The sequence below is a fragment of the Eufriesea mexicana genome, unplaced genomic scaffold (genome assembly GCF_001483705.2).
Source record: "Eufriesea mexicana isolate 0111107269 unplaced genomic scaffold, ASM148370v2 scaffold3641, whole genome shotgun sequence".
Classification (NCBI taxonomy): domain Eukaryota; kingdom Metazoa; phylum Arthropoda; class Insecta; order Hymenoptera; family Apidae; genus Eufriesea; species Eufriesea mexicana.
The window spans coordinates 42,269-64,253 of record NW_016911643.1 but is presented as its reverse complement, the minus strand read 5'-3'; the positions used below and the strand labels follow the sequence as shown (position 1 = coordinate 64,253).

At 32.5% G+C, this 21,985-nt stretch overlaps 1 protein-coding gene across 1 annotated transcript in view; it reads left to right on the top strand.

Annotated features, from left to right (window-relative positions):
- The first annotated feature begins 830 nt into the window (after window positions 1-830).
- LOC108551039 (tachykinin-like peptides receptor 86C) overlaps window positions 831-21,985 on the top strand; it is a 34,967-nt gene continuing 13,812 nt past the window's right edge. The window contains exons 1-2 of the mRNA XM_017905038.1: window positions 831-853; window positions 1,979-2,059. Coding sequence (XP_017760527.1) covers window positions 831-853; window positions 1,979-2,059 — 104 coding nt within the window. The remainder of the gene's footprint in view (window positions 854-1,978; window positions 2,060-21,985) is intronic.

Here is a 21,985-nt window from a genome sequence, read left to right as displayed (position 1 = left end):
AACTATCTCTCAGAGCATATCGATTAAAGTTTGAATAATTATCACAGCGTAATTTATTCAATTCAAAGTATGTCAATTGATTCCATATTTAGAATACATTTGAATTGTGATGATTTGATTAAGTCATTACAAAATAATAGAACATAAATAACAGAAAATGAATTATAACAAAAATTTCATTTTTTTTTTAATTGCACTGATCTTTCATATTTTTTTTTTATTTCCAGTTTTACAAACCACAAAGTAACACGTTTATTTTCTTATTCATTTTGTCATTGTACTTATTTTATTAACACTAGAATAACCGACGATTGACGTATACCTACTTCTACCGGGGAGGTCAAAATGACTTGTTTCATAAATTCACAAGTCATTTAAGAAAAGACATAGCAATTTTTACGTTTTTATGTATTTTTCTATTTTCTGGACGAAAATTGAATATATACTGAATAACAATAGTAATGTAATAACAATAATTTAAAAAATAATTACACATAAAAGTCAAAGACATTTTTTGCAAGTTACAATTATTTTAGCAGAGCATCTACCACAGACTCGTTTATGACATGTACCACAAATATTTTTCGTTTTATTATTAATACAATATGCTATTTGACACCGTTTACGTTTCATCGAAATATCCCTCTGGTTTTGTAACGGTGTACATGAAAACTTGCGATACTACATAATATATGTCTTTTATAGTAATTTTGTACAACGTACATGTACGAAAATATACTTGGTTTTCCAAAAATGTATTTGAACTATGTAAAGATGATATGAGAAACTTCTAAAATCACAAGTTTACCTACGTTCCGTGGATGGTCAAGATGACTCATCTCGGTATATGGAGGTATACTGCATAAAATTTTACACCAAATAGATAAAAAAAAAAAGAAAACTGCTTTACAGAATTAATTATTTGCATATTTTAGAAAAAGTCATATAAAATTTTAGGAAACAAAATGTATTGAAAATGAATACTAATTATAAGAAGTGTCAAACAAGTCATTTTGACCCCCCTTGGTAGATCTAGTGTTAATATCAATTGTGTAAGAGTATGTAAAAGTATGCGAGCTCTGGTTACCGATAAGATGATTTTACGCGAGAGATGACAGCGGCGTGTGAATATCGTATCCAAAGGAATAAAGTACAATCGGCCACCGAGTGATAAACTCATTTTACCCCAACCCTCTCTTCTCTTCCCCTTACGGTTGGACTTGATGAACGACAATTTCTTATTTGGGCTGTTTAAGTAGTGGGAATAGAGATAAGAGAAAGTTACGGAATCATTGTTGGTCGATATTAAAGGGACGTTGATATAGAACGAATTAATATGGTTTTCTTTGGCTTATCAGAAGCACTTAGGTACTTCTCTTAGTTCCATATCGATTTTCATTCAATTTATTACAATTGGTGTTTGATGAAGGAGAAACTAAAAATTAAATTGACACTACTCTTATATGAACCACTTACAGGTTAAAGCGATTAAATGTAATTTTTGAATTTTTAAAAATTTTTCTGTCGAAATGCATAATTAATGCATGAATTTATGTATTTAACATAAATGTTTGCTTCTTGTTTGGCACATTATCGATGCATATCGCGATAAAATTTTGTATAATAAGCATTTCCAAACCGGTGGTATTTATATAAAGACTTAATACTGATAATATTGCGCTAAATATTTGTTTGTTGCAAAAATAAAATGTTCTCCACAATATATATCAGAATTTGTAGATACTAATGGCGTTTCGACTCGTGTGTTATGTTAAACATAATTTAATATTTGGTTTTTCGTGTCAAAGGTATAAATGTCGAGTTGGCTAACAAGTGATTTTATTTCGAATTTTAGAAAAATTTTTTTTGGAATATATAATTTCTTTTTAATTATATTAGATATATATTTTAATAATATAAAATTAGAAATTATTATTAAAAGGTATGATTTAATGAAAAATTTATCGATTAATTCTAGATATTTGGATGGGAAAACAAGGGTTTCGTGTTACTTGTTATGGCCAGATGGAAGTTATTTACACAGCAGGATTGAATACGTGTAAGTGTTAACATTTATTCACTACTGTAATGTTGTACGATATATATATTATATTTTCAAGAATGGTGTACTCTCATGTACAGACTGAATACTTTAATAAAAATGAAATAATACTGTTTACCAACCTTGAACCATTCAATACAATGGTTATAGGATTATAATAGCAAATCAGTAAGGAAAAAGTGATCAGTAAGATTTGAAGAATAACTGCAGTCATTCTTCATGGGACATTCGTTAAATTTGACGAATGTCTAAAGTCACGAACTATATATACGTTAAATTTAGAAAGTATATTTAGCTAGAAAAGCATTCTTGACCTGATATATTGCTTCTATTTGATATTCCAATATATTCATGAAACTTTTAAAACGCCTTAAAATTCTTCAATTGACCAGAAGAACGCATAATAAAAACTTATAATTTTCTTTTAAAATTTTTCTCTATATAATTGTCATCTGATTACTACTGATACAGCGCAGTATACGCTAGAAGACATTTGAATATCAAAATTATAAAGAATAAAATTTATATAAGCAACTTTTTAGTAAAATATAAGTAACTATTTTAATAAATAGCAATGAATTATTAAATTAAATTTTAATTATTCTTAATTGTGATACGATATATGTAAATGTCGTATATAGGTTTCACGGGCTTCCATCTTTTACGGGCTCTTTTATAATAATAATGCAGATTTTGATAGACGAAGCAAAATAAATCTTACAATTAAAAGAAATACAGGTAGGTGTAAGGGAAAATATAGATATTGAGAAATTGATTTTATGTACATAATAAGAAAAGTTTATAATAATGAGAATAATAAGAAAAATAATCATATAACGAAAGCGGTAACGTCGAATGCTGAATTTTTTATACAAAATTTAGAAATGGTTATTTGAGTGGTAGATAGAGATAGGCAGGATAAGTAGACATAGTTAACACTTTACCGACCGGTAGCCGATTAATCGACATTTTGTCCTCAACGCTCACCGACTGGTGGTCGATTAATCGGTTACTATGGCAATTAGCAAGCATTTGTTACTTTGTATTGTGATACTAGTTGCTTTACTTTGTAAGCTCCCAAATTTTTATAAAATTTTGGAAATTACTTTTTTGAGCATTAAAAAGCGCATATATTCCCGCGCGACAGTTTAATCCGAAACAGAGTCGATGTCAGGGAAGATCTGCGGCTGAGTGGCCGGTGAAAAGGGCATAGGATGTCGACCCGCTACCGGTCAGTAAAGTGTTAATAACGGAAAATATACGAAATTTTGTTTCTTTTTATCAATTAGAATGTAGTTAGATAAAACACATTTACGGATTATAATAACACCATAGTACAATTCAATAACAAGGTTACAAACATATGTAGGTTTATTATATTTTATTATTAATTTAAAAAATACACGATAATTGTTGCCAGCGCTCACGCATAACTATCTTAACACGCTCGTACTCGCATTCTGCTCCTCGTATCATTAAGAATACTCTTTTATACTCGTTCATTCTTCACATTGCCAAACACGCGAAAGCTCTAGAAGCATTTTTACGGAATCGTTCGCTCTTCACGCATTGCTGATTATTTAATAAAAATATTCTCATGATCCACAGTCTTACTTTTCTAAACACTCATTAATTGTGCCGACAGTGATTTTATTCTCTACTACTCCATTCATGCACCTGCTACTCGCTACGACAAAAACTCTCTTCATTCGACCATACCGCGTATACAGGGTGGGTCACCACCTATTGCCACCTAGATATACGTCATTATTATTAGCAAAAAATGTTTCGGATGAAGTTGAATGGTTTTGAGAGAGGCATATTCTCATGGTACTAGTTTTTTGTAGATGGACTAGTACCATCAGAATATGCCTCTCTCAAAGCCATTCGACTTCATCCGAAACATTTTTCTCTGTGCGTAATAGTAATGACGTATATCTAGATGGCAATACGTGGTGAGCTACCTTATATATGGTGTTTCAAAATTCACGTAATAAGTAATTTTAATAGAAGACAGATCTTTATTTAAAAATTGTAAATATTGCTTAACAATGAAGTACTATTCCTTCGCGTAGCGCTCCATTTTTAATAACCCTAAACTGTCAGCTGTCACCTTGTCTTTCTTTTCGTCGGCAACCCTTTACCGCACAAATGGCGCAAAATTTAAATCTTGCGTGAATTTTGAGACACCGTATATTATCGTGAGAACTGTTCATTGTTAATTCGACGAAATAGTAATGTGGAACTCTATAAGCTACAGGTTGATATACATATATCAAATATCGATTCCCCGTAGCTTGAATTTAATATTTAAATTTTGTTTTATTTTTAAGTTATTAAACATATTAATTTAACATTATTATTATAATAAAGGAATGAAAGTCTAATTATTAGTCGTTATAAATTGTTTGGATATTTGTGTGATTGTTTTATTAAATCATCTAAAACAATTTTGTCATCGTGAGTTATTATAAGTTCATCGAAATAAGGGGGGAAAAGTTTGCTGTTATGGTCATAAACTTCCTTTGAAACATGTTTTAAATATAACCTTTGTTGAAACGAGTTATTCGATTTTTGTGAGAGATATAATTGTCTGGCTATAAAGCTACAGAAAAGAACAAGGTTTTTTTCTTATACCATCTTACAAATACGAGTTTCGGGAAAAACCTATTTTTGAAACTGTAAAAAATATTTCTAACGAATATAATAAATGTTCTATCGCATAGTTTACGATTTTAATAGAATTTTCTTTTGGGAAGCAAAGATAATTAAAAAATGGCCAATTATGGCAGATAAATGATTACCGAATTGACAGGAAGAAACAAAATCATTTTAAGCAAAAAATGGAGTATACTTAAGGAAAAGCAGGATAAAGGAACATATGCGGCACACGTGCGAAAATTGTCACTTTATATAGTTCAATTTTATTTAAGAATATAATAGTTAAATAATTCCAAATTAAATGCTGAGTGAAATGCAGAAGTAATTAATAAATATCATATTATCATATTAGATATATAGGTTGTGCTATTTGAATCTTACATGGCAATTATCTCGGATGGTTCTGAAGATACGAAAAACTGTTTCAATCGAAGGTTGTCGAGTATAGAGTGGGACATAGCATAATGATTATTTGATCTTACGATTACTCTGGAAAGATACACGAAGAACACGTTTAAATTTGTATCCTATCATTTCCAATCGTATACATTTTACTGCATATTCTTGTAGTCGGCGTCGAACCGTGTTTTCAAAATACTGACCATGAGTGTATTTTGTGTAAGCCATTGCCAAGATAATAACATTTAAGGTTGACGCGAAACCGGCATTAGCGTCACTTAAATTGTTATTAAATACGCCGGATGGGTTATATTTATTGTACTTGGATATTCTTTCACAATGATTACACGCGCTTTCCTTATAGCTGCTTAGAAGGAAGTACCTTCAACCATTAGTTTTATTCTGATACCAGAACAACAGATGTTGCTAGAAGCGTGTAGCAACATAGAGCAGGAAATTAGAACTCTCCGACATAAATGGTTGACTTGGTAAGGGCGAAACTGTAGAGTTTCCATCTCGTTCACTGGACTAATACATCTAGATATTTTTATGTAGGGCTATTTACAGAAGAAAACCTTTCGCGTTGAAAAATATGAAACAAAAATTGTGGAAGCATATGAGAAAACAAATAATATAACAACGTTACAAAGGATAGAAAACTTTTTTCTGTCATTTTAAAAATGACACCGGGTCATTTTTAACCCATATCTAAATTTTTACTATACTTGATTTGCACCTAACTGTTTGGTGCAGGATATTATCTAATAATATCTATAATATGCAGAGAAGAGTTGTTTGCTAAAGAAATGTCAAATTTTATAAATATATTTTTCATTTACGTGCACTGGATATATACAACGTTATTATGTTTTATTGCGTGTCTTTTTACATATAAATTCTGAACATTTGGCATATTTCACACTATATTTGTGAACATTGTGAAAATTTATAAAATGAAAACATATTTGACCGATCGTTTCTTTTCGCTGTTACACCGAATATTGCTAGCTGAAGACGTTTGAACTCTCTACGCAGTTAGTTATTTATGTTATAACGATAAGAGTAGGGCCTACAGACGTCATTCCTTTGCTACGTTGAAATTTCGGGTCAATGGTGACCCGGTGACGGCTGAGCGAGTGTTAATACCTTGACAACGGCTTAAGCAAAATACACACAGCAGCGTTTTGAAAATGTCTCAATATCAGCTCCAAGAATACGTAGTAAAAAATGTAGAATTTTATTTAAAAATGTAAACGTCTTCATAGAGTTTTCTAGGGTAATTTTACAGTCAAATAATTGTTATTACGATATGTTCTCTATATCCAACACTTTCGTCCGAAATATTTTTTCGTATTTTCAGTACCTATCGAGATAATTGTCCTGTAAATTAAAATGGGACACACTGTATATGATATTCCCAGAACAAAATAGTAGTTTGTTTCATAAAACAAGAGTCATACAATAAAAATAGTTATATGACGATAACTCTTTTTCTATCGGTTCATAGTATACTATATTATAATACACTTTATATTCTCAATTAAAAGTTTAATTGTTGAATTACATCCTTACCAATTATTATACCTTACAATTACATCTATAAAGGAATTTTTTTGCGTTAATTTATCGCATACAGTAGCATTACTATTGTAATATCGTAACGGGAAAACCTCAATTATGGAAATCCATATTAACGTAATGATGGATTATCGAAACGTTGATTAACCGAAAATCCGATTATTAAAACTTCTGAATTTTATTGTCTAATAATAAGTAAGAAAAATCTCGTCATAGGAATTATGTTTACATTTACTTCTTACCTTCTAATTATTTGATCACTATCCATCGTATGCACGATGTCTCTATGAAACTGCAGCTGCTTTTCTTTCTACAAACGTGTCTGATTCCTATAAGTTGTCGATTTTACCGGTTCCGAAGAAATGTCACTCAACTGGCAGCTAAGAAGAACTGGAAGTCTGAAATGAACATTAAGAAAATTTGTGAAATTATACATAAAAACAATCTCCTTCAATAGAAGAATAAAGTTATGTCATGTTTTGATTCCCTTAATCGACGTTTTATTATATAATGATACGATTATCAAAGGTTAAGTTCTGTTTAATTCCTTAAGAACTGAATTTCTGAATATTTCTGAAAATTAAAAAAGTTCTGAAACATTACATTATCGATTTAGCAAGTAATTGCAGTGCTTAATAATATATCGTAACCAGCAGCGCAGAAAAATTGATATTTAAAAAAAAACACGAATATACACGCATTTACAGAAATTCGAGTTAATATCGGATAAAGGAAATTTTACGTAAAATCGAAACTGTGTTAAAATAGACATGGCCATTAAGAAATTATTACTTATTGTAAGTAAATACTAACTGTAGTTCAATCCCCGACGATTTGATCAACAGGAGACCATAAACCAGACAACCTGAAAATAAACGACCAGCTAGCCTCTCATGTTTTCATGGTTGCCAGCGACATCTCATGACCACGTGCATAGAATTTCACATGTTTAAACCTAGTCAGTGACCATCAACGATATAGTTAGAATAGATAAGTTTCGCGTGTGTCATACCGTCAACGTGTGTAGTGACACGAAGTGACACAACAGCTACCGAAGACGTTAAGAAGATTATAATATTACAGTACAGTGGAATCAAGAAACTCGATAACAACGTCAATGTATGCACGTATCGTAAAAGTGCAGTCGTCAAAGGCAATATTGCTCAAACTCGTTGATCATAAACGCTAGCTAGGTAACGAGACTGTTCTGTTTATCGACACAAAGTGATACGTACATTTGTTTTCTTGAATACAAAAATATTAATGTAATCTGTCTTTCCTGATTTTTTATAGTACCATACATAAAAATACTTGGACGGAAGCAAAAGCGGGTTTTCTAATAAAATAGAAAAGTAATATAGCAGATATTTAAAGATCGGAACTATAATTAATGGAACTATCGATTAACCCATTTGCACCATAAGCCCATATATGCGAAGAATTTTCCTGGCCATTATCACTAAAGCGTAGATATGCGAGCTAGTTCTTTATGCATAAGAATAAAACATTAACACGCATAGTCACAAAACGCATGCACGCAGTTAGTGAATAGCGATGATTACAAACGGATTAAAGTATTTTTCCGAGTAAAAGCAATAACAAAAAACTGATAAAAATAGAGGATTTTGATTCGAATAGTAGTAAAGAAATAATTAGACCCACAAAACGTAGACGTGTTATTGCGATACCTTCTGATAATGACGATAGTGATAGTGATCAAAGTGCAAGTAATTTTGGATAGGAAGAAGAAAATGATTAACTTAAATTCCATCAATTTATATTTGTTAGTGGTCTAAATAAGGATATTACAAATTTTACTAGAGAGAACGTTTAGGGATTATTTTTAACGGAGGAAATTCTTGAACACATTGTATTGTAAATTAATCGATTTGGTAAAATCGATCCGAGTTTCACAAAAATTTCTGTAGAGGAATTGAAAGTTTATTTTTCACCGATGATATTAATATCTCTGATTCATAAACCTACGTTACAAAGTTATTGGAGCACGGACAAGAGTATTGAAACATCGTACATCGGAACAATAATGTTTGGAAATAGGTTTATGTCAATCCCAAGAAATTTGCACTTTGCAAATAAATTCTTGCAACAAGATGATCCGTTACATAAAATAAGACCGGTGATTGATATGATCTCAAAATTATTCAAAGAAGTATACACGCCTGGTAAAGATGTTTCTTTAGATGAGTCGCTGATGAAATGTAGAAGCAGGATTTCTTATATTCAATGTAATAAATCAAAGAGAACCAGATTTGAAATACGATTCTGTAAACTATTCAACTCCCGAGCAAAATATATACATAATTTTAGGATATATATATATATGAAAGGATAAGGGTAAGAGAGAACTAACGAGCACGAAAATTGTTCTAGACATGATGGCAGAAAGCAAATTGTTACGAAGTGGTTATTGTTTATATATTAACAATTGGTACAGTAACCCTGATTAATATAATAAATTATATAAATTAAAAGCAAATGTTTGTGACATGACGAGAATCGATAGGAAAGGAATGCCTAAAGTTCTAGAAAATATAAAGTTGCAACGAGGTAAAGTTATTATACTCTAAAGCAAAAATATTTTCGCCATAAAATGGAAAGATAAAAAGGACATTGTAATGTTATCAACAGTGCATAATTTAGAGTTCGCTGAGACAGGAAAAGAAAATTACAAAAGTGAAGAAAACATTGTAAAGCCAACAGTTGTGTTGGATTACGATAAATGCATAGGTGGAGTTGATGGAGGAAATTAAATTCTTAGCAAATTCCATGTTATTTAATTCTAATTAAAATAATTATATAATTCAGAAGGTTTATAAAAAGTATTTTTTTATTGTCTTGATATGATCATTTTGAACAATTGCGTTATTTTCAAAATTATTCATAAAGATAGAGTATTTCACGTCTTCGAGCAAAAATTAACAGAAGAAATAATTGAACAAAATAAACCAAAAATAAAAGCATCAGCAACACGAGAAATTACACCATGTTTATCATCTCCATCGAGATATACTGGCCAACATTTTCTAATACCCATTGAAACAACTTCATTAGAGGAAGCTCGTAAATGTTGTGTAGTCTGTTTCTCACAAAAAAGGGGAAAAGATTCATTTTATCAGTGTGATAACTGATGTGTGGCTATATGTATTGACCACCTCAAGTACTATCACACTGTGTGAAACTATTAAATTTAATTTCTCAAATTATTTTCCATGTATAACTTCGTTGAACTAAGTAAAATTATAAATTCTTTGTGCACGTCATTTTGTTTTTCGTTTTTTTTATCATTTTGAAATATTTTTATCTTTATACAATAAAAAAAAATTTGGTGATATGGCCCAATTTTCCGCTTTTTCGAATGATGCAAATGAGTTAACTGAAAATTCAATTACCAAAACTTCGATTATCGAAAAGTAACCAAAATATTGTTCTAATAATAAGAATCGTTTTCATTTCAATTATGATTTTGCAGGGAATTATTTTTATTAAATCCCACGTGGGTAATGAAGTTTAGAGGTTTGAAAAGTAAAAAGACTTCTTTGGTAACAATTATTGTATCGTAATAATTCACATAATCACAATTACAGTTGTTTCATTTACATTATTACAGTTTTATTTTAAATAAAAGACAACACTCGCTCACGATGCTCTGAGAACTCTCACTAGACTCACGTCCGCTTCTCTCGCATCCTATATTCTCTCATGCATTCATTCCCTTTCGTTCTAATTCTTAACCTCTCTCGCTCAATGCATTTTCTCACGTTCACCCAAAATTCCTCAGTCTGGCGGCATCTCAATTCCTCATTTTTCACGCCTTAGTTTAAACATTCTCTCATTTCGTTCAAGCACTCTTCTTTCATGCCTTAGAAACACTTTACCCGCTCATCTATTCCAAATACTCTTTACATTCTCTCAGAACCAATATCCATTTTATAACATTCACTTCTCCCCCCTCCCCCCTCTTTCTCCCGCTTTATCTGATCATTAATGCTGCATTAACCAATTAACAAAGTAAGTTCTTAGGATATCAAGGAAAGTATGAGCCCCTTAAAGATTCTCTAAATTTTTAAATCTTTCATGTACATCTGGTGTATATATATATACACAATGTTTGTGTGCATGTGCATGTAAGACAAAGAAGGAAATGAAGTGATAAAAAATTTCTTTTTTCTTTTGGTCGTACAACTATGAAAGACTCATAACAAATCCATTTTAACTCAGGTACTATTGATGTTAAACCTTGGAATGTCGTGCCGGTATTTCATTCGGCCCTTTGTTTAGAATAAACCCAGAAGACCGTTAGGGTCTTCTGGCAGCCAGATTCTAATTGCTGTTTTAGTTCAAGTTCCGTGTCCTTTCTATCTTCATTTTCAATGCATTTTGAAACAATTCTTTATTTTCCTCGGGTCACCGGACACGAGGCATTCTTTAGCCATTAATGTTAGAAAGCAGGCAACAGTACTTAGGATTTGGCTGAGAATAGACCTGCAAAGAAAGGGACCAGGCCATGTGCGATGTCGCGACTTTCGGAGCCATAAAGTAACAGGTCCTTCAGGAAGGATCACGAATGTGCGGGTGATCCACCAGCAACCCCCTTTGAAGGAGAGGCTTCCTCCACCGGCAGACCTGGTCGCGGAAGACGGTCCTCCCTTCTTTGGGGGCATCTGATTCGCGGACCGAGGGCCCACCCTCGGTCCTGTCAACCACCAATGGGAAAACCGATTTCCCTTTGGAAACCATGGGCTCCGAAAGATCGTGCATCGCACAAGTTAGTTTGGTCAGTACCAGTCAGTCAGCAAATAACATTCGAAGAGTTCAGAAGAGTTATCCGGAACTATTACAAAATATACAGTCCACTATAAACACAACGTTCCTCAAGAAATTTGGTTCGTCATAAACCATCGCCAATTGCGGACGACCTATTGACGATATACAATTGATATCTGCGAATTGTTTGATAGAAAAATGAGAAAAGATGTTATGTGGGAGTAAATCCTCTGCATAAGGAGGCTCCAAAATCTTTCAAGTATTTAGGGACTGTAAAAGTCTTAACCCTTTGCACTCGAGAGGTGCCCTCAGTCACCATTTCATAAAATTTGCAAGATGGGTATTAATTAATATATCAAATTTAATGGACTGGCTCCAAAATCTTTCAAGTATTTAGGGACTGTAAAAGTCTTAACCCTTTGCACTCGAGAGGTGTCCTCAGTCACCATTTGATAAAATTTGCAAAATGGGTATTAATTAATATATCAAATTTAATGCACTGTAACAGTGTGCAAGGTATCGAAATCAAATAATTCTACAATTCTATTACTATACAATTCTTTATTTACTGCTCAAAAAAGTATCGTTAATTTTTTAACAGAGAATCTTTGATTTTCGACTCTTCTCTAGCCAAAAAATCGTCGAGTGCAAAAGGTTAATATCCTGCTGCTGTTGATCATCATTTATCGTCTGGACGATGTTTTTAGATCACTTATATTTGTATAATTCTAATTCAATACATAAATTAAGATATATATAGTATGAGGGAGCTCTTCAGAACAAAAAGTGGGTGTGAAAGAGACTGACGAGAGGAAAATGGGAAAAAAAAGGTGCGTTTCGTCTTGAGCCTGCTCTAGTGGACTCCTGAGTAAGACAAGCTAGAAGGTTCGTGCCACAGACGCGAGGATGTCAGTGGCACGTCGACAACTTCCACTTGTAGGAAGCTGAGTGTTCGCTGAGCACTTTCGAAAAAGCTCGAACTTCCTCGAAACATTCTGGTGGCAAGTATGTAAAAATGATTGTCACAAATATAAACGTTGAGATACCTAGAAAAGCATTGATAATCTGTATATATTCGATATTCCGCTGTGAATTGGCTTCAAGCATAATGTACGTGTAGTATCGTACCTTTTCCATGATGTATACGTAGATTTACGAATGTCTAGAGAGAGCGAGAGTCTAAGGTGTAGAGTCCAAGTCCGTTGGGGAAAACCCTGGGTGATACGTCGAGCCATATTATGACCATATTTGATCATGTCATGATTGAAAATATCGGAAAGCATGTGTATGGTGGCGAAGAAATAAAAAGTACGCCGAGGACGATCGGAAGGCAGATTTGTGAGTTAGAGTTGAGCAGAGGACAGAGTTGAGTGTTGTAGTATAGTGTAGAGCGTTACGAGAAATTGAGTAAAACTATTAAAATAACCCAAGAGTTGTTCAGAGTCGTGTCACTGGATAATTCGTAGTTTTATTGTCACTAGCACATCTTCATAATATTGTTAATCAATTGTTATTAATAAACATCACCATCGTTTAATTTCTACTTACATGTATGTCATAAATGCTTAAGGGCTTAATAGAAAAATATAATTATTCGATTATTCGATCGGTTGTGTGTTATATTTCGGTTTCAATAATCACAATTCCTTTGCAATATATTTTCTCCGAATGCAGTCACCTGCATCCTATTTACATTTCATTTCAGACATTATATTCACGCAACTGAATTTATTGAAAAGCTAATTTATACGTACCTGATTGGCATACACATGTAAAGTCAATTAATTTTTATGATTACATATATAATTAAATTATTAATTGGCAATGGAATATAGCTATTCGTATAGTACATTGAGAGTTTCAATTGCTAATTTATGATAATCAGGCTTATTGCCATGGAACGTACTGGACTGTACTGAAGTATAATAGTAACTTATTATATTGAAGTTTTCATGGACGGTACTGTTCTTTATTTTGCTTTTTTCAACTAACATTTTCAAATAGTAATGACTGTACAAATATCTAATTATTAGTTGTACAATAATTCATTTTATAATTAATTATAATCACAGCTAATTGATAGTTGAATTTATACTTTAATATCACTTGAAATAGTTACAACTGAATGTTTTATCCCATATAGTTACAAATGCAGAATATTTTAAAAATAACTGATCTTCAATGATCTTAACGATCTTGAGTAGTTTCATGTTGTAATTCATGGTTGTTGTTTTAGGAGGGCAGAGCAGTTTGAAATTTTGAAAAAATCGATTCAGTTTTTTGTCTTAAAAAGAAATATACGAAAGGTCCTAGTTTTTAAAAAAAATTATTTTTGGATGTACGAAAGTCAAAATTGATTCGCGATTTTGCATGTCATAACGCATCGATACATGTATAATGACCACGTGATAGTATATCAACATGGAATCGCTTTTATAACTCGTAATATCAGAAAAGTCGATTAGTCGACATTATATATGGCTATTTTTGGTCTGCTTTGGATGGATTGACCCAAAATTGTGATAATATTATTTAATATTATTTTATATTATTTTCAATATTATTAAAAACGAAATTTTGATAATACTGTTTAGCGTTTAGTTTCAATAAAGTTCATTTAGCGTTATTACAAACGCGAAAATTGCTATTTATATTGCTGCAAATATTTTCGATAAAGACTTTTCCAGTGTTTTGTGAAATATGAGCACTATGAATTTTATCATAAGGCCATTAGCTACTGCACTATGCGTCACACTCAACAAAAAATGATTAAAGCGCCTAATAGATGATCGTTCAAAAATTTAAAAAAGTCGAATAGCCCGTAGATAGATCCAGTCTATCAGCCGTGCAATAGACTAAAGTCGAAGCAGATAATCATATGTATGAGGTAGCAATGACCGATTAGTGAAAAATGAAGGATACGTATGAAATATTACGTTCCGAAATATCAAACTCGTTTTTCTCGAAACTATATTCCTAGAAACGGTGTGCAAGATATCTCGAGATCTATTAGTCTCGAGACTAATTACTATGAAATTTCGCATATATCTTTATTATAATATTTATTAGGTATTGACGTCCAATTTTATTTAAATTGTTAACAATTTCAAAAGTTATCAACAAAAAATGACGAAATTTTTTGTAATAATTCGATGGATTAACTATAAAATAGCTGCGATTTGGCTAATTTGTACGAAAATTGGAATGTTCCAACGTTATATCATAGTTTCAAGTTCTTTTTGATTTTTTTATGTCACTAACCTCATTTGGTTGCTATTTTGCACACCAAAAGGCCAAATTGAAAAAAGTTACTTGAGAATGATGACGTTACAAAGCTAAATAAGATGCATTTTTTGAAATTTTAATGTTATTTTACATAGCTTATAATATATCGAAACAAGTCACAAAAGCTTATTAATTAAGCGATTATTTTTTCTCCGGTGTTTCTTTAAAGTATCAATAATTTTTGAACGCGTCGAACTGTCCTATCCCCTTAAGAGTTGCTATGAGAAGCTGAAAAGCTTATCACTTTCAAAACAAATAATAAAAGTGATCTTTTTCCTGAATCACTTTATGTGAGAAATGATTAAGTTACTGCATATAACAACCGTTTCAGCATCGTACAAATTTTGTTGGATAAATTTTTGCATGCATATAAAATATTTATTAGGTGCATTCGCTTTGTACTCTGACTACATGAATAATAATTAAGTTCTTTCCATTGTAATGAAGGACTTACAAGACATTTTAAAAAATTCTATTCAATAATAAATTTCGTCTCTAATAGGATAATAAATATAATCAGAAAATGTAAAACGATAATAACCTTCATATTCATTATCATTGATCATATAATACTTATTAGCATTATATGAAGATTAAAATTATTAAATAAATTGGTACTTCGTGTAGGTTGAACTTATATATATAAAACTTTTGTTGAATAATTTAAACTTGCATATCGTCTATTTACATATCAGTTTGAGTCCATATGGTCAGGTACATTATGGATACATAATATACCTTTCTATATGAATAACATAAACGTAATGAATAATATATAAACATACATAATGCATAATAAAGCGTAAGGAGTCCTTCCCCTTTGAAATCCGTTTGTCGCAGGTATTGTAGCGGTGTAGCTAGTAGGGACGATAGGAAAAGAAAGGGATGCGTTTCGTCCCGGGCCTGCTAGTGGACTCATCAGTAAAGCTACCCTAGCAGGCCAATTCCAATTCCAATTTAACCCTTTGCACTCGACGATTTTTTGGCTAGAGAAGAGTAGAAAATCAAAGATTCTCTACTAAAAAAAACTGACAATACTTTTTTGAGTAGAAAATAAAGAATTGTATATTAATAGAATTGAAGAATTATTTGATTTCGATATCTCGTACAGTAGTAAAACGATCGAGGTTTATAAAAATTTGACTTTAAACTTGAATTATATTTTATTCTGTACAAATGCGCGGAGGCTTGAGTCTGCGACATGCGTGATGGTGAATTATCGATAGAGTGTTCCGTCAAAACCTTGAGCCAGGGTTTTGTGAAGACCCATTGCGTCACTCGATCCTGCTTCGGAGACTGATAGACTGACTGCTTCCTCCAAGCAGTATAGATCTTTGTGCAAGGTGGCGCTGTCCAAATAAAGACTCTTCTCACAGTACACTGTTACATTACATTAAATTTGATATGTTAGTTAATATCTTCCAAATTTTATGAAATGGTGACTGAAGCTCACCTCTTGAGTGCAAAGGGTTAACCCTTACGTTTAATGCAACAGAAACTAGATACAATAACAATATACATGTGGAATCGGGGTGGGTGGATTGGCTAAAGTAACGTTGTTTTACTGCTTCTTAAAATACAATAAACTTATTGGCTACGAAACTAGAGCCCCGCTACGGGTACGCTCGACTCTTACTTGTTAGACGCTATCTTGAAGACCGTGAAGGACTGCTGCCGCCCGTGCCCTGGCACCCTTATTTAAGCATTCATTTTGTCCTTTTCCATACCCAGGCTTTCCTTTACAATCATACTTCTTTCCTACGCAACCACGGAGGGCGCGGTGCCTTCAAACACTCTGCACGCATATCTAATCTTTCACTTTAACCTAAACATTCATTGAAATCGATTATCTTGTGCGCGGTCTCTTTCGTTCTGGGTCCAGACACACTTGCCATTCTTCCAGGGCCGTCCTTATTCCAATCCCACATACATATAAAAGAACCAAAAACTTACAAAAGGTTACAAATGAAAAGTTAGACTATCTTAGGCTCCAGCGTGAAGGACTCAATTTAAAATCAAATTTAATCTATGGCGCTTATCGCTATAGGATAATATAAACTTAAGAACTGTCTTATATTAGCATGCGTGTTTGCCTGTGTATAGAAAGGCACAAAAACTATACAGCTTTTGTTTTAAGTGTGGATTGAAATGAAAATCAATTTCTTGTACGTTTTTTTAACAATTAATAAATTAATATATTTATATAATAATATTTAAATATTGACATCAATTCGCAATATAATATTTTAAACAAAAAGATTCACATTATATAGAAAATTCTTCTCTATCTCACGCTCCCTCTCACTCTTATTTACTCACACTTAACATAACTGTTTCATTCTGGCACATTCTTCTAAACATTTTTATCTACATTCACATTAGATTCCACTCGCACATATTATATTTATATCATCCCAAATGACTTTCATTTATTCTACCTCAGTACGATTTACACGTATAAAACCAACACTCGCACTCTCATAAAACCAATACTCATATTAAGTGGGTAAGGTACAGGAGCTGGCCTAAATAAATAAATAAATAGATAAATAAATAAATAGGAAGAGAGGTGGATGAGGGAGGAGGAGGTAGATGGGGTATATATGTTTTTATTTATTTCAAGATTGTACTATACATTACTAGTAAGTACGAGCAATCTGAAAATTACGAAAAACAAAGCAAAAATGATTAAGTAGGAAAGATAAAAGGGGAAATAAAACGAGAATTTATCTTTTCCCTGTCAGGGATACTAGTCGCCGTACTAAGGAGGATTTCGTGTTGGGTTTCATTTGTTTATTGGTACACGATTGCTTACAATTGTTGGAATCCGGATTTCAATATACAACACGGGTTTTAGCAACAAGGCTACGTTAGAAAAATACAAGTTGGCGGAGAGGAAAAAAAAACAAAACAGAAATTGAAACTGGGACTGACTGAACTGAACTGAACTAGAACTGTACTGAAACTGTGCTGAAACTGTATTGAAAACTGATCTTTCGTAAATTTTGTGGGCGCTTATATAATGTTATTTTTTAGGGGGGTGAAGATGACCATTGGCCCTTAGTGAAAGTGAGAATGAGTCAATTGTTTTTGGACTCTGAAATAGGTCTGCGTTTATCAGCTAGGTTCTTCTAGTGACTAAGGGCCAACGAATCGTTAGTCATCCAACACAATGTTTCTTAACAATTATATACAAGTTGCTTTTAACGCGTATCGAGCCACCAATATTTCTTTGTGTTTCTACGGTTCGAATGTTCTCGATCTATTTTAGATAATTTTGTGTTAATTTTTGACGCGTTGTCACGAATGTCGTCTGTGTTATACGAAATTGCCGTGTTACCTGCTTTCCTAGTCATGATACATCAACACATGATAGATCAAAAGTATATTTTCGCTCTTCTGGATGTACCCTTGACACCAAGATATACGAAAGCCTCTGGAGGCGTGTATCCCGTGTGCCAGCTTTTCTCAAAATATTGCGGATTGGTATATACGGAGCTGTTTATTAAGCTGTTATTTTTTATACTTCTAATGTTCGCCCAATGATTACGAATCAATTTGAGCATGAACAAGTCTATTCTAACTATTTCCGCGTGTTCGTACAGTTTGGGATTACTATTAAATTTCGTGAAATTTGACTACGGAGTCCGGTATTTGCCTAGACAAGCTCTGAGGCATTTTCTCTCGAAAATTCTCAGTTTCTCTATTGTACTTGCCGATACATTGAACTATATAGGGCAGCCATATGTCAGTATCGGTCTAATGAGTAAACGCACTCATAAAACTATCGCAAATAATCTCGGTTTTCGCGCTTAGCAATTTTGAATAAAATAGACGTTTGTGATTGACCCTAGCAGGCCCTGCCTCAGACGGGGATATTATTGGAAGGTCTGGAAGTTATATGTATAGGAAACGGAGGTTTTCCGAGGATTTGCGAGAAAGTTCTCAAACTTCCTTGAAGTTAGAAGATATCTATTGGCGAGGGTCAGAATGATGGTCGCTACAAAAGTCATAATATCATTATATGCTCTTTTTAAACTTCTACAGAAATCAAATATTAAGACAGTTCATCAGATAACAACAATTATTTGATGCACTTAAACGCACTTATGCTACTTTTGTAAATCAAATAAAATTTGCACTCATTTTAATTACAGATTTTTGAGTATACAGTAGTCTGATATTTTAAATACGGTGTTATATTTGCAATCAATCGATAAATTGTTGTTTAGCCATGAGAGAATATTTCATACTTTCTTGAAAATTAAGTGAAATATATCGTTTTATATACATAATTTGTATTTCCTTTTTAATCATTTTTGTTGGAGAATTTCGGCGAGGAGAAGAAAATTTGAGCACTCGTGCTCAATTTATTTCTGTTATAAACACAGGTGAGATACTGAACTGTTTCTTTTAACGATTACAAGCCGACTGACCGCGGATGAGATGTCTTGTCACGGTATGACTCAATGTTCGTACAGGAAGTTTCTTAAACATAATAAACTGGTCGCGATTACCATACTTTAACAATTTTTATTATTTCTTCTCCAACTATATCATACTCAATTATTATATTATGTTATTTTTAATTTTCATAAAATCTTCATAAGTAATTATGGGAATAGAATATAGGTATGGTTCTGAAACGATACGAAGAATATTTGGGACAATAATAAAAGAGCGAATGCATAGTCTTAGGCTAATGAGTGGCTGTGAGTGGGTGCGGGAGGACAAAAATGACCGTGTGCAAGAGATCGAGTGCAAGGACTATTTATGGCAGAGAAAGTTTAGGTATATTCTTAAGGGCTTAAGGTGCATGGCACTATAAGAGGTGGAGTTAGGAGTATGCCTTGAAAATAACTAATTGAGGAATTTTGGGTGAACGTGACAAAACTAATCGAGTGAGGAAGATTGAGAATTAGAATGAATGGGGTGCGAGGGTATACGTATAGGGTGCGAGAGAAGTGTGCGTGAGGGCAGTTACAGAGACAATTTTTGAGTGAGAATCCTTAGAGAAAGAGAGTTAGTCCATTGAAAGTCCCGAGAATATCGTGGGTGAGAGAGTTTGTGTAAGCGAGTGTTATCCTTTTATTGAAATAAATCTCTTATTATTGTCAAGAAAGCGTCATTATTTTTCGAACCTCTAAACCATCATCTACGAACGATTCAAGCAGAATAATTCCTACATAATTAAAATTCGGATGATGTTACTCATTATGAGTTATTATTATCACAAATGTTAAAAATCGGTAACAATTTATTTGAGGAATTACTAATGGAATAAATTGTTCATTAATCATATATTTACAGTAAACCTTTTCTTTTTTATTTCATGCATTTTAAGAATAAATTTTGAATGTTGGAACGCCAGAAATTCATAATGGAATGACGGAATGTTTGTAGACCTAGAACAATCTCATCAGTCTCATAATGTCTCTATGTTACCTATTTAATATAAAATATAGAATATTTAATGTAAATACTAATATATATTTCAAGTTCCTTTAAAACTATGGAGGTTGAAATAAAAATTTAGAAAAATTATTCAAAGTATTCAGGATGCACAATTGTAGTTTAAGGAATCCTGGTTTATAATCGGTAATTATTAGATAGTGGGTCTTTTATGCAAATTCATACTTTCATAAGAAATAGGTCCTCTTGCATGCGCCATCCATGGCCTTTCATACAATTTGCTTGCACACGATCACTTTTGTCCTTCCGCAGGCAGTCACAGACCTAAGACTACTTACGCTTTCTCTTTTATTCCTACGACCCTTAGTACTAAGATATCCTACATATACATTTTATATTATATTATGAAGAAATAAGTACCTTTAATACATTGTCAAAAATTAATTTTGGAAGCTATGCATTTCGAAGGTTCAAAAGAATTTTCGATGTAGTAACTACTATTGTAAATGTGCTCTTGTAACTATATTTTCTAAAACGATTAGAGAAAAGTTACTATGATAAACTGTAGTTTAACTTACAAAATAAATTTCCTCGCATATACCATGCATACATTTTGAATGTATTTTGCGTATCTATACATATACACTTACTGACAAAAATTAAGAAACAACGTAATCGTTTGGTAATTTGGGTATATTATCTATCTTCTACAAGACATAGGTTAAAACTAATAATGGCATAATAAGATAGCATTCCATACATCAGTAAACAATGAGTTTTTTTTCGAATATGCTTGTGCAAGGACCGCAATTAAATTGAATCAGAGAAATAAGGCAAAATCTGCGTGACATAAGTTAAGAAACATACAAGGTACTCACTATAAGTTGTCATAATGTAAAAAAATATATTCCGAAACACTTAGTTCCCTTTCTGACATCGTTGAGTCTAGTTCATATTATAGTTTGTGTTAAATATGACAAGAAGGCAACGTTTAACAGACGCTGTGAAAAGCTGATAGTAGTTAAAATGTTTAAGAAGAACAAGAAAAAAATTGACATAGCAAACGTGTTTAGTCTGAAGCCTTGCATTGTCACCAAGATCATGAAACGATTTGACGAATATGGAACTGTTAAAACAGCACCGCGAACTGGCAGACTGCGAAAAACAACTGAAAATCTAGATCGTCGAATTGCAAGGCTCTCGAAGCCGAATCCATTCCACACTGTTTTTGAAATTGAAAATCAACTGAGCCTGGAAAACATTCATAACAGGACAGTTAGCCGTCGTTTATATGAAAATAATCTTTTTTCACTCAAAGCATGCAAGAAACCACTTGTGTCGAAGAAAAATAGAACAGCTCGATTGGAGTTTGTTAAAGAACTCCTTAATTGGACTACTACTGAATGGTAAAATATTTTATAGAGCGATGAAAGTAAGTTCCACCTGTTTGGAAATGACTCTAATAATAATGTGCGTCGTCTTACTGGACAACACTTTGATGTTAAATACTTAAAGCCGATAGTAAAATTTGGTAGCAGTAATGTAATGGCGTGGTGTTGTTTTTCGCATAACGACCCTGGTCCATTAATACAAATAAAGGAAACAATGGATAGATTTGTGTATTGCGACATATTACAAAATCATATGCTGCCATTTTCCAATGAAAAAATGTTACCAAGGTAGTCATTTCAACGCGATAACGACCCCAAACATTCTTCTAATTTAGTTAAGATGTTTCTTGCAGAACAAAATGTTTATGTAATCAAGTGGTCAAGATAATCTCCGGACTTGAACCCAATTGAT